Genomic DNA, 14,029 nt, shown 5'->3' with positions numbered 1-14,029 from the left:
TTTAAGGCACCATGTATGTTTTGGAGCATAATGCCACAATAGATATTCACAGTTTAAACTCTCACAGTCCATTACGACCTATCTCATTTCCTAACACTCTGGGGTCATCTATTTATGGATTTAGTGGGACAGAGTAGATGGCAGTGAAGATAGGCACAAAAACCATTCAATCAGCTGAACTGTAATCTCAGGATTACGAATGTAGTGTCTACATGTGAACACTGGTCAGAAAAACAATTATAAAAAGGGCAATGTTAAAATCTGGCTTTTCAACAGTGAAATTTGACTTGGTTTTCTTTGTTGCACATGGATATTAATAAACATCAAGATAATTCTTTCACAATATTCATCTCTCACATTTCTTGGTGTCTAGAAAAAGAAAGAGAAATTACAACACACCAGCATGATTTGAGTCTGGTGTTCCTAAAGACTCCAGTCATGAGTTCCCACAATGATAGACACACGGCAGGTTCACCAACAGTGTGGATGTGACTCAATTTGCCCCGTGTCCTAAGTGGGCGATGAAGTACACTCTTCTTCCTTCCCAGTAAACCACCTGCAGGGAATCCCTGTGATGCATTTCTCTACCTTCTCATGAAATGGGGGCAGCACTGGTCCTCTCTGCACAGCTGTCTATGAGACAGATTCTCCAAAGGAGATGCGAGCTGGAGTCTGAGGAGGAGGCTGCCACTTGAGGATGTTTCCCAGGCTCTCAGGCCATCCCCATTTTTGGGATGTAGTCACACAGGGTAAAACAAATTAGGACATAGGGGATCTTTAAAATTCAAGGGAAATGTGAATTTTGGGATAAAAAAGCTCTGTATAAACTTCAACTGTTTCTGCACTAAAAGTTATCTTCTACTTCCATTTTCCACCAGCATTTTGAAGTAGGTGCATGTGTGCCTGTTCTTTTAAGAAATGTCACCTCTTATTTGTCCATCCCAAGAGGCTGAATCACCCACCCTGCAGAGCAGTGGCTTGAGAGGGTGATGGCTGGTCAGAGCAGGCCTCCTGGGGCATGTTCCGGGAACGAGTTACAGCCAGTGACAGTCCCTGGGTTGTCCTTCCTCATGACCTTCTGATTCCAACTCAAGAGTCCGTGCGCGGAAAATGCCAGAGGCTTACCACGAGCACTGCACGCTGTTCTCACTGGAGCTCTGTTAACCGCATGCTTACTGATGGCTTCACCAGCTTTTGACAGGGGTGCTGTTTTAGTTTTAATGTTCTGTAGTCTGAGCTTTTCTTTTACTTTCTGTTAGGAAAGCTTTAAGGAAGAGTTAGAAAGGACACAACAAAACTGCGGGAAAGCAGATACTTAAACCCATGATGATTTTAGCATTTCATGTTCTGTCTTTCCAAGGAGACACAAAAAAATCTAAGAAGCAAAACCTTGTATTTGCTAGTAAGTTAGATAAGTCAACTTAATCTAGAAAAGCTAATAATAATCTTTTAAATATATTATGTCTGGTTTCCTAGTGTCTATTGTGAATAGAATTATTAATTGATATATGGATAGATACACAAAATATGGGTATATTCTTTCCATATTTTAGAACAAATTTAAATTGATATGTGTGGAATATTTAGAACTGAGCATTCATATAATTGGTTCATCTCTTTAGTTGGTTTGATTGTAACTGGCTTCAAGATGATAATGTCCTGTTTCACCTTGCCTTCTAGCTCCCTTCTTGCAAATTTTATTCTGCTGCATTCATTAGGCTATTTTCTTTTTCCCACTTTCATTCTCATTCTAGGTTACTGTATAATGATTGCTTTATATTCGCTTCTCCCCACACTTTCTTCTTCCAACCCATTGTTTCATGCCATTTAAAAACTGAGAAGGGTGTGTTGTTCATGTCTGAGAGCATTTGTGAGCACAGGTGTGCACAGACGTGTGTACATACATGTACAGGCATGGGTGTGAAGGTGTGAGGATGCATGCAGAAGGAATGTGAATGTAGAAATGTGCAAGTGTGAGTATGAAGTAATGTGAGCTTGTGTTTAGGGGAGGGCACCTTGGCACCTGCAAGAAAGGCTTGGTTTCTCTGTGAGAATCAGCCAGAGAAAGTGGGATGCTTAGTTTTTGATAGGAGAGGGCCAATGTGTCTTGGATAAGGCATGGGAAACATGGCAGCAATTTGCTCTAAGATGAGAGAGAGAAAGCAGAGAAAGAAAGTGAAATCTGTGAGCCTGGGCAAGGTGGCCATGCCTGAGACCCTACTTCTTGCAGAGGCAAAGCAAATTCAGATGGTACAGAGAGCTGCAAGAGCAAGGCCACGATAGGGACTCACTGCATCCTCAACTGCGCCAGACATGCGCAGGCAATCAACTCTTAAGAAGCCCTGGGAGATGTTCTTATATTCAGTGTTCAGGCAAGAAAAATACAACCTGGAGAGATTAAGAAAATTTATGCTGATGCCTCTTGGTCACCCTGTCTTACCTAGACCACATTTTCTTCTTGCACTGGCCTCCACTATAGAAGGAACCTGAATTCTCAAGGATACCCTCAACTCTTGAAATAGTGTGCCAGTCTGTGGGAAGGTTCATTCAAAACACACACATTTTAAGCAGTGCCTGATAGTGTCACTTCACCTTTCAAAATGTACTGACCAGGTAGCCCACCTCCTCCCAGGCTTGAGTTCAATAAAAATGCTCTCAACAAAACATTAAATCACCACAGCAATACTTTTGCTACTATTTAACCTACTTATTAGCCCCTTCCTTTTGTTCTTTCTAGAAGGTGGGTCACCATGGGATGCAACCAGGGAGGCACTGAACTGAGGCATGCCGGGTCTCATGCATGCTCTCATTTCCTTGTTGCAGATTTTCACAATAATAGACCACTAGCTGCATGCTGGAAGATCGCTCAAAGTGTGCAGTCACATCTGTCAGATTACTGAGACACGAAAACCACCTGAGAGGCAGGGGAACATGGTTGTCACAGAGGCAACTAAGGAATGAAGCTCCACTTTGACAGAGCTTCAGTTTATCATGCCCCGGAGTGACCCCTTCCTACAGATGCTGCTTCTGCTAAAATAGCGTCTGAATAGCTACAGAACTGGTTGGTTTGATGCAAGAGAGTCAATTATAAGCTGGTAATTTTTCAGAGACTCACACTTCAGCACACATTGTAGAAACTTCCTAAGTGATACAGATGGGTACAAGTATTCCTTATGGTAAAATTGCCTGATTGGCTAAAGCTGGTAGAGAGGCAAAATGCACATGAAGTGTTCAGCACGAACATCTTGGGCTTATCTTTACACCTAACATTTTATACCTTCTTATCTAGAAAGAGGCAATATATACCCATTAGAAATACAGAAACTTTCAGAACCTCATTTAGAAGGTATAGCAGAAAAGTGAGCCAATGTCATAAATAAGCAATCTGCAGATTGGCATTGCTTCTACAGAAATTTATAAAGTGGCCAGAGAAATCTATAAAACATGCATTATCTATAGACTACAAAGCGAGAGATACAAATGCAGCAGCGTACTATACAATCTTGTAGCTTCAGCTGGAGAAGCCTCTTGACACAATGCATGGACCAGGATGTGAGGCACTAAGAGCCCTTGCAGGCACTAGATGATGTAAAACAGTGGCACCATCATTCAGAGCACCATTTGGCAGGATCTTACAGAGCTGAAGATGTTCACCTGCTTTAATCTTCTCCCAGTTACGCATACAAGAACAATTCTCACACATGCAGACAGGAGAGATGGAGAAGCAGGATCTTGGAGTGTACCTAAGAGTCAAACAGTAAAACAGAAACCCAACATCCACCGCTGAAACAATGAACAAATGGGTGGTAAGCAAACTGTGAGAAGATAATGTATAGTGATGAAAATCAGACAGTTAGGAATGAGGTAGATTTCCCAAGATTAAATGTTCGGTCCTTAACTAGCTAAGTGACCTTCCTCTGGACACTCACACTCTCTGTGCTGCACCCATCTCATCTACCAAGCAGATTCTACTGGTTTCTACACTCTTGGTGATGCTTTGCGCATGAAATAATCCAATGCACAAACCTTTAAAACAGTGAGCCTGACACATAGAAAATGGGTAATAAACATCAGGTGTTACTACTTCTGATGGTGGATACACACATAATCTATTTCTACATTATTTACTTATGTATGTATCAAATCCAAGGAAATTGTTTCATATATTGTAAAATGGCACTAATTTACAAGCTGTTCTTATAAAGTACAAGGAAATTATGTATTCTTTCTCTAAAGAAACTACTTTAAAAGGAACGACTGAACTTTATGTCTAACTGTGATGTGCTGTTTAGTCCTTGAGATACTCACCAAATCCAATAAGCCTTAAATGTTTAATTGGGGAAAACCACCCCTGAGTTAGAATGACTGAGGTCAAGTCTGGCTACTTAATATTACCAGAGCTTTGTCCCTTCTCTACCTACTTCATGAACTTGATGAGCTCCATGGAATATTGATTTGAGCAGACAGTGGCAAGGGAACGTTTTCAGAGGAAGTAGGAAAGACAGGCCTCAACTACTTTGGGTTTATACTGTTTCCCCACAGCATTGGAAAACCCAACTCTTTGCTTATGTGCTTCCATAGCTTATTTTTCAATCCTCATGACTTGCTGTTTATAGCCAATGTCTTCCATTTTTGATGGGCACCTCTAAAGTGTATTTTTCCCAGTTACCTTCATTCTGAAAGTCTCTTAGTGGTCCTTGATTGAGAGGATCCTGATTGGAAGGTCACCAAACTCAGGTTTATGTAATATGTGAGAGCCAGGATAAAGCTAGTGTTCAAGTAGAGAGAAGACACACAGGTGCATGGACGAAAGCAAAGATAAGATATCGTGTATTCCAAACAGGGCGTAAGAGGAAAGCACAGAAAGTATAGTTACCTGGGAAGCAGGATTAAATCTGCCTTAAATGATCTTGGGGTAAATGTCTGTGCTCTACACAATCTGCACAAACCCAAGAAAGAAGTATTATGATTCCTACTTTCTAGAAAATCATTCAGTTATACTGCTAAATAAATTACCTTGCTGAAATCTGTCTTAAGAGCCCATTATTTAAGGGCAGCAATAGCCTGATTGTCCCTCAATAAAGACAGTGCTGGACACTGCTTTGTGGAGTGAGTGTAAGGATGTCTGAGGCTGGGGAGACGAGAGTGGGAGGGAATGGGTCATGTTAGGAGACTTGTGTTGGAGGCAGTTGTAACACACACACACACACACACACACACACACAGAGCAAGACCCCATGATGGGGGGCTTGGCTTCGCCAGGTTCCTTTGCCTTATTAGTCACCTGGTCCCCATAATGTGAACTCAAACAGGAGCACATTGCCATGTGCAGGGAAGTGAGGCAAGGAGCAAACAGGCAATCAAGGCAGGATGGAATGCGTGAGAGGCTCTCTCTAGGTCTACAGGGACAGTTGCTTACTTGTTCTTTTTTAACATAAGATGAACTTATTAGGAGAAGCAGATTTTACCATGGCTAAGTGTCTTATTAAGCTGAACCTTATTGAGCATGTCTTGCATTTCATTAGCAACTGGACAAACATGCGCAGTATCCTACCAAAATGTACCTAATTATGTGGTTTAACTAAAAATTTCAACAAGTGTCACTGCAGGGGTCACCATGCATAATCTACCAGCTAATGGGACAGTTCTGTCCCTCCTCCTGTTTTGAACTTGGGGTTTTGCAGTTTTATATGTACTTTCATGTTTTATAAAAATGTAAACCATCACTCTGAGGACACGAAATTGAGTCCTTTTCTTACATGTCTGCATAGGACTGTCATCATAATTATAATTATAGCTCTAATTATAATTATAATTTGTGTCTTGGCATGCAGAATAAATTTGCACAATTTCATATTATAGACCAGAGTTGCTTGCCTTTTCCTCTACCAGTGGTTCTACAGAGCGTATTACCCTGTAGACAAAAGAGAAGATCACCACACGCCCTACTATGTCCAGAAACAATATATGTAAAGACCGAACAGAGGGGGACTGTTGCAAGGGTTTAATGGGTAAATCCTCACCTTGCAAGTGCTAGGACTCCATATGGGCACTAGTTTGTGTCCCAGCTGCCCCACTTTCCATTCTGCTTCTTGCTTGTGAGCTTGGGAATCAGTAGAGGAAAGCCCCATGCCTTGGGGCCCTGCACCCATGTAGAAGACAGGGAAGAAGCTTCTGGCTCCTGACTCTGGATGGGCTCAGAGAGTGACCAATGTGGCCATTTGGAGAGTGGACTAGTGCCTGGAAATCTTTCTGTCTGTCTCACTTTCTCTCTGTAAATCTAATCTGCTTTTCCATTGAAAAATAAATCTTAAAAAGAAGAGAGATTAGAAATATAATAGTTGGGGCTGGAGTTGTTAGGCTAATCCCCTGCTACCTGCAGTGCAGGCATCCCATTTGAATACTGGTTCATGTCCCAGCTACTCCACTTCTGATGCAGCTCCCTGTTTATAGCCTGGGAAAGCAGCAGAGGATGGCTCAAGTCCTTGGACCCCTGTATCCACACAGGAAACCCAGGAGAAGTTCCTGCATTCTAGCTTCAGATCAGTTCAGCTTCTGCAATTGCAGCTATTTGGGGAGTGAACTAACGAATGATGGAAGACCTCTCTGTTTTCTTTTCTCTGTGAAATCTGTCTTTTGAATAGATTAAATAGATCTTTAGAAAAAAAGAAATACAATAATTGGAAAATTTGACATAAAACCAGATACACATATTCGGGAATGCATGGATGCAAATCAAAAGCAGGTGCAACTGTTTGTTCCTAATCACCATCCACAGGAATCTCTCAAATCCTAACAGGGTTATGAAACGACGGACAGACGGAACTAGCACATCTAAAATAAACATACCCCAGAGCATGAGTTTCCTCATCTGCTGACTTTAATTGTGGTGGGGAAGATTAAGCCACATCAATTAATCTTAATTTACTGAATGATGTAATTATTCACAGTTGGTGGGGAAGATAGGTGTTGAAACCAATAAATAAGACAAGATAACAGAAAGCAGAAGAAAAAGTGAGCATTTTAAGATATGATACCAGTGAAGAAACATGAAGACTGCAAAGCAATTCATCCTGAGATATGATACAGATAATTTTATTGCCCTTATTTTTCAAAGGAGTTGAGTCAGTCTCTAAGTATGCTGAATTGAGATTTTAAAATTACCATTTAATACTGAAACTTACATACTAGTATTGTGCTATCTCTGTGATCTGAAGTTATATTACCGTAACATCTTTCATGAGTCACCCAGCAGGTAATGTAAACAAGACAGCAGGACCACAGTGATGTATCAAACACATGGGGACAGGCTTCGCTTCTCAAAAAATGTCCATTTCTCTTTGTATTCTGCAAGCACAACATTTTTAAATACTTGGTATTTATTTGTGCACGTATGTATTTATGACTTAACTATTTTCTACAACAGGCATAGATAAATAAATTTTTCTGGCTTATCTGTGACAGCTTTACGGAAATGTCATTTCTAATACTATAAAAGTTGTTGGATTGAAGCTGCCCAGCTCAATGACTGGCAAATGTACGTGGTTGTGCATTCATCGCCATTGTAAGTAGCCTTTCCTGTATACCTCCAGGAAATTCTCCTCCTTAGTCCCAGCTCCAGGAACGCCCTGATTGACTCCATGTCTCTATATTTGCCTCTGCTGGGCAGATAAATATTTTTTCTACCCTGAGCAAAAGAAAAAAAAGTATGAATCTGTGGATAAATGCATCCAATTCCAGGGTTAGCACAGGAGTCCCAAACCAGCCAGTGACTGCACGGTAGAAAAGCCCTGTGCTGCCGGTCATTCTCTTCTGCAGCGCGATGAGGATGTGTGGATTTTCACGCAGTACCTTCTATTTGTGGCATTTGAGTCATACTTAACACTAGTTCTGCTCCAAGGATAAAATCAGCTATTTCCAATAGCCAGATAGGGACTCTGAATCATCAGTTTTCTGAATTGCAGATATCACTGATATCTGTTTTTTTTCCCACTTACTGCACGAATTGCCAAATTACAAACTCAATTTAATTATAGCTGTTTAAATGCTTCATTCCAATAAATTCGGTGCTTTTGTTAAGCTGGAGTTGGCCTGAGTTCCCTTCAGCTATGCTATTTTATCTCTAAACATCATCATATTTATTTCACATGCTGAGGAATATGGTAGAATCCTGAACAACATAAAATGACAGCAGTCCAATGGCAAGCCTCTGCCTGATCAAGCCTTTACCAACATGGGGATAAGTTTACATAAATTTCTCCAAGATCATATGAACTTTGTGAGGTAATTTCTAGAGACAAATGGAAAAGACCTGCATCTTTCAGATGCCAAAGGCATGCATGGAGAAATACATAACGCTTATAGAAATTGTTTTTTTTTCTTTGCACAATCCATTCAACTTCCAGTTCCTGGTGACAGATCAAAAGAACAAAGAACAAATTAAGCAGCTTTAACGTGAGGATATAAAAATAACTTTCATAAGCCAAGATGGTGTTACACCATTTTTCTCTGGATTGGTCTCTCATAAAAAAAAAAGTGTCTGCCCTGCGTAAGGAAAGCTGTAACCATGACCAGGACAAGGATGGCTTCCACTGTCACGAACCATTCTCTGGCTGGAGAAACACACATTTGATAATGAATTGAACCATTGATTTATGATAATATGGAAATAAGTGGTAAAGTGCTTGATCTGTTTTGGGGGCACAAGACCAGCTTTTTTTCTGAAATGATGTTGGAGCCAGTGCTGACGAGTAATTCGGGGCACACTAGGAAGAGGAAAACCTCTGTGAAAATGTCGGTGCCCTTCTGAGAGAGCAAAGATGGTCTCAGAGAAGAGCTGAACTCTATGAAGGCAGGGGCTGAGAAAACGGACTCAGCATCCACCACCTGCTTAGCTCTTGGAAGGAATGAGTGAAAGATAGCAGGTTGAAGAGGAGTTGAAGAAAATATTTTTTTTTCCTTTAGGTTTTACTAGTTAACATGAAAAGTGAGAGCACTGTCACTTTTGTTTGTTTGTTTGTTTGTTTTAAAATTTTAAAAAGTGGCTTGGGCTACTACTGCTTATCCTAGGGAGAGACACATCACTATACGTCTAGAGAAAGAGAGTAGATGGCTCAGGTGAAAAGTTTCCTGTTACCTGTCTTTAGATAGCATTAATCATTATTAACAGCCAGCAAACATTTCATGAAAAATATTTTTAAATTCTTTCCTTTTAGTTAACTTTTACTTAAGTCTTTTTTTTTTAAATATTCAGTGGAATAAACTTTCTACCTATTTAGAGTTCTTGGTCACTATAATTAGCCTGTTGGCCATCTCACTTTTCATCCATGCACTATAGTACCAGTTTCTTCTGGAAAGCTTGGTGAAGTTGTGTTCACCAGAAATTCCTCCCTACTCAGTTGTATGCCTTTCTTTCTCCTTGTTTCTAACCACAGGAGTCACCGTTTCTGAAACTTGACCAAGTATGCTGCCCTATTCATAACTCACATCTCACACACAGGTCTCTCAGGGTCACACGCACACGCTTCAAGCCCAGCTTCTAACCCTTTCACATTGAGCTTGACTAGGGTGCTTCTGCACTGTTTTGTTACCACATTTGACCCCTTCTCCTTTGTCATTCTCAAATCTGAGTGAAAAGTGAGCTGGCTTGCCTTCTAATTCCAGATTGCAACTTTGAGGCATCTGTTAGTAAGCTTTTTTAATAGCTAAAGTAACGCGTCCTGAGTCCTAAAGATTTTGATTTGGCACTCAGAGCAGCCCCAGTAGTTTATTTCTACCACAAATGCATGATTTCTTGAGTGTTTTCCCAGTTGGATACAACAAGGCACTGGAATCAAAAGAAACAGATGTTAATCTTGTCTTCTCCATTTGATTGAGGGTTTAGTTTGGGACACTTTCCCAGTTTCCCTGAAGACTGAAAAAATATTTAAAGTAACTTTCAAACTTTCTCTTAGCAGTGGCTGCTGATACGTACTAGTATTTCTGCACTGTGAAGGTATAGCAAACTTCATCATAAATCTCTCTCTTCATGAGAGATCTTCATAAGAAAGAGATTTCTTTCTCTTTCACAAGAGAAAACCTCAAATTATATATTCCCACCACACTGGCATTACTCATTTCCTAGTCTCCATTGCTCTTGCAGATGGTCACTCACAGCTGTGTTTTGCCCTCCATGTCCACTGTAAGCCTCGGAAGAGTAGGGGCTGTCATTGTCTTACACGGGACTATCATGTCTAGCATATACTTGATACTCAGTAAATGGACAATGGAAGTGGAATTGTTTTGTAGAAAAGAATCTTCTGAATTTGTATTATAATCAGTAGTAGCGGAAAATGTGTATTTCAAAAATCATGAATTCTAAAATCTTTACACCTAGATAAACTTGTCTTTTCATTCTATTTTCCACAAACTTGCAGTTGTATAATGGCAGCATCATCATTACTAAATATAGAAGACCCACAAGACAATGTTTCATATTTTCAAAATAATACAAAAGAATAGTAATGGTCAACCAAAGGAAAAAGCAACCTAGGGAACATAAAAAATATTTGCCAATCAGATGCCTGGAAAGGAAGCATAGTCAAAAACACAAGGAAACCACACAATTCAACAGCAAAAAGTCAAATAATGTGAATTTAAATATGGAGCAAGAACTTAAATACATATCTCTCCAAAGAAGAAAAATGAATGTCCAACAGGTATTTGAAAAGGTGCTTATCATCACTTCACACCTGCTACAGACGATTATCACAAAGAGAAAAGAGATGTGTTAGCAAAGATGTGGAAAGGAAAGAGCCCCTGTGCAGCTCTAGTGAGAACACGCATCAGTGCAGCCCCTGCGGAACACAGTCAGGGGGATCTTCCAGAAGTTAGGAACAGAGCTGTCAACACATAATGTACAGTACAGACTCACTTCGGGGTTTATATATCCAAAAGACATGAAAGCAAGGTCTCACACAGAGAGCTCTATTCCTGTGTTCACTGCAGCATTCCGTGCAACAGAAGCCAGGAAAAACTAGGATGGGGTGGGACCTCCACTTGCAAGAAGAGAATTTGTCTCTGAAAAGAATAGGTGATAAAGAAAACATTCCAGGAGGAAGAACCAGTTCTTGTTCCTAAGTGGGCTGCTTGATTTTTTTTTTTTTTTTTTGCCAGTTAGAAGAGGGAAATGATTTTTGGGCAACTAGTCGAGTATTGTTTTTAATTTGATTGCTGGTCATGAGTGAGATCAGGAAAAACTCAGTTACTTCTGCACCTAGATGCATTTCTTGTATTTCCATTACATGTTTAAGTCTTGAATATCTTTCTATGTGAATAAGTGTGCATTTAGCCAAGTTCTGAGAAAAGAAGAAGAGGGGAAACTGAAATGGCTGGCGAGTCCATCCCCTGCTCTAGTTGAGGTCACGTCACGTTGAGTTACGGATGTTTGTGGGCAGGGAACAGGAGCAGAACAGGACAAGACGCCAGTGTGGTCCACATCAGGAGGCGCTCAGAACAGAAGATCTGAGCCCAGTCCCCTCACCCTGGGAGACTATTGCCCAGACCCACCCGCACTCCACCTGCAGCCCCACAGCCTCATTTGCTGCAGCTGCAGTTTGCTACGGAGGCACCTTCTTGTAATGTTGCTCTTCAAGCTAGCAGATACAGAACAGCCCACACAAGGCAAAATATTCCCTCCCAGGCCTTCAGTGAGGTAGCACATTGAAATGTGACTATGTCTGCCATCCCCCAAATAACCCAGGCCTTCTCAGGAAACCAGTTTTTACGAGATTTAATAGAATAAAATTACCCATTGGTCCGATACTGCCAAAACACTTTTACCTGTGGGCACTGACGCGTCAGAAACTTAGGAAAGCTTATCCTTAAAAATTTGCAAATGTGAGATGGAGTGTCATACTGTCCCTGACTTTTGGGCCATGAATCGGGGTCAAGCTAAAGCTTAGCGAGCGGTGGACTCCTACAGACTCAAAGTAAAAGATGCTCTCTTCATATTTAAATCCATATTTAAATTTTTGAAAACGCCCATGGTGGAGTACCTGGAGGCAGGCTGGGGCGCGTCCCTGGGGCTTGTTGACATCCACAGCTACCAGTTGCCAGCCACCAGCAGCATCTTCATGAAACATCTTCAAGACAAAAAGAAAGATGAGTCAGAGCCTTTGAACCTGGAACAATGGGAACTCTACCTTCTGTCTCTTGCATTCTGTAGTTCTATGCCATCAATGTTTGTCTTCTCCTGAAAGTATATTTGGAACATGAGTCATTTCAATTATGCTCATTTTAACTCTAAAACTCAGGTGAATAATAATAGTGACAAGAACAATGACAAGAACTTCCATTCATTGAGGAAATTAATTGTTTGGTGTCAGGATTGTCTCACCCTCCTGGTGATGGAAACCAGCCCCTTTCTCACAAAGGGGCTCCTTCTAAGACTGCACGCGACACGGAAAGGCTCACCTGTTACTGTGCCTTTTAAAGTCCTTGTCAGAAAGTCTGGGTGTCTCCTTTAACAAGGACAAAGGGCAGAACACAGTCCTGTCAGTCACTCGTTAGAAACCTCTGTCGGTACAGCCTAAACTCTCTTCTCAGGCCACAAAGAATCCCTGGGGTGTATTTTTGCTTTGATGGGTAGCAGACTCATTTTCTCTGTTAACATTTTTTTCCAGTAGACCAAAATCAAATGAGTCAATTTAATTGTCAGTGAAAGTGTTCTCTCAAGGTCATTACTTTGTAGGAAATAAAGTAAGCGAAATGCATGCATGTTCAATCTCTCTAGTTCCCTGAATTATAAAACACCTTTCTGCCTCACAGCCAATCTTGAAGGCAGAAGCTGAGCCTCCTTGAAGAAGGCAGACTCATGAGATCCTTGCAGAGAATGTGGCGGACAGCCAGCTGTCCTTCTGTGCCTGTTCCTCTTAACTTCCAAGATAAAAACTGTAATGGTGCCATTAGGCTACCAGAAAAGGTTAATATTCTTTCTACTTTCTTTTCTCTCTTTCCCACTTCCCTCGGCTCCCCTCCCCTCTTTTTCCTCTCTCCTCTGCTTTCTTTCTTAGGCTTATTTCAACCATGAAACTACATCCTGCTTTTACAGCATGTAGGCAGTAACTTTCTCTGACTTCATACAATCTCCTTGCCACTGTCTGGAATCTGGAGATGAGTCAGCGCTGCTTTAGGTGTCTTCCTCCTGAAGCAAGCTTGTGCATGGAGGCTGAGCAAGACGGGGCGGAAAGGTGGAAGGCATCTGGATCTGGGGGAGCACAGCCAACCCTGCCAACCCCCAAACGGCCTCCTTCCATTTTACATTAACAGAGAACAGAATTCCATCTTGCTTGAACCACTGGTTTTGAACTTCTTGCCTTCTGTAGCCGAATGTAACTCAAACAACTCAGACGGTCTCAGTTAGAATGTGCCCACATGTAGACATGTGACGCAGCACGCACATACACACTGTCATATATAAAACAGGTCCTATTTTATGCTAATATGTTGTGAGTATATTTCTATGTCAATAGGTTCAAACATTTTAATGGTTTTATTAATTCCAATTTTGAAACTTACAATAAATAACAACTTTCCAGAGAGTCAAGGCTCCATGGTAGCAGAAAAACAACTTCGTGTGAGCCTGTAGGCAGCTCTGCAGCTCTTTCTGTTCTATGTGAAGTTGGAGTAAGGTCATTTCTAGCACGAGCTGGTCTATGTCAGAAGACCCCAGGGCTGCCTGAGGTGAAGCACCTGAACAAGGAGGGCAAAAGCCTTCGTCCAAGACATGCTATGTTCAGGAATGTGCCCACCAGCCAGAGCTGGACAGCTCCACCTCCAGCGCTGGAACATGACCCTAAAGACTGCGGCCTGATTCGTCCTATCACGGCCTGATGCAGGGCTTCATTATATCATGGGGGTGAAGCGTTTGCCCTTTGATCCCACCCACCGCTAAGCTGCTAGCAGTAGCTACACGTGTTTAAAGGCAGGGATGAAGGCCTTAGGCAGACACAGGGTGACCGGTGTGAAATGTCGCACATTGTTTCTCAGT

General features: G+C 41.4%; 1 protein-coding gene across 2 annotated transcripts in view; it reads right to left on the bottom strand.

The window, feature by feature from the left end:
- The window catches only part of NALCN (sodium leak channel, non-selective), a 258,521-nt gene that overhangs the window by 162,870 nt on the left and 81,622 nt on the right, over positions 1 to 14,029 (bottom strand). For both annotated transcript variants that reach the window (XM_004577371.4, XM_058670621.1), the window contains one exon: positions 12,036 to 12,122. In XM_004577371.4, coding sequence (XP_004577428.2) covers positions 12,036 to 12,122 — 87 coding nt within the window. The remainder of the gene's footprint in view (positions 1 to 12,035; positions 12,123 to 14,029) is intronic.

The sequence above is a fragment of the Ochotona princeps genome, chromosome 12, assembly GCF_030435755.1.
Source record: "Ochotona princeps isolate mOchPri1 chromosome 12, mOchPri1.hap1, whole genome shotgun sequence".
Taxonomy (NCBI): Eukaryota; Metazoa; Chordata; class Mammalia; order Lagomorpha; family Ochotonidae; genus Ochotona; species Ochotona princeps.
Note: the sequence above shows the minus strand (reverse complement) of the source record. Positions and strands in the feature narration are given on the sequence as shown.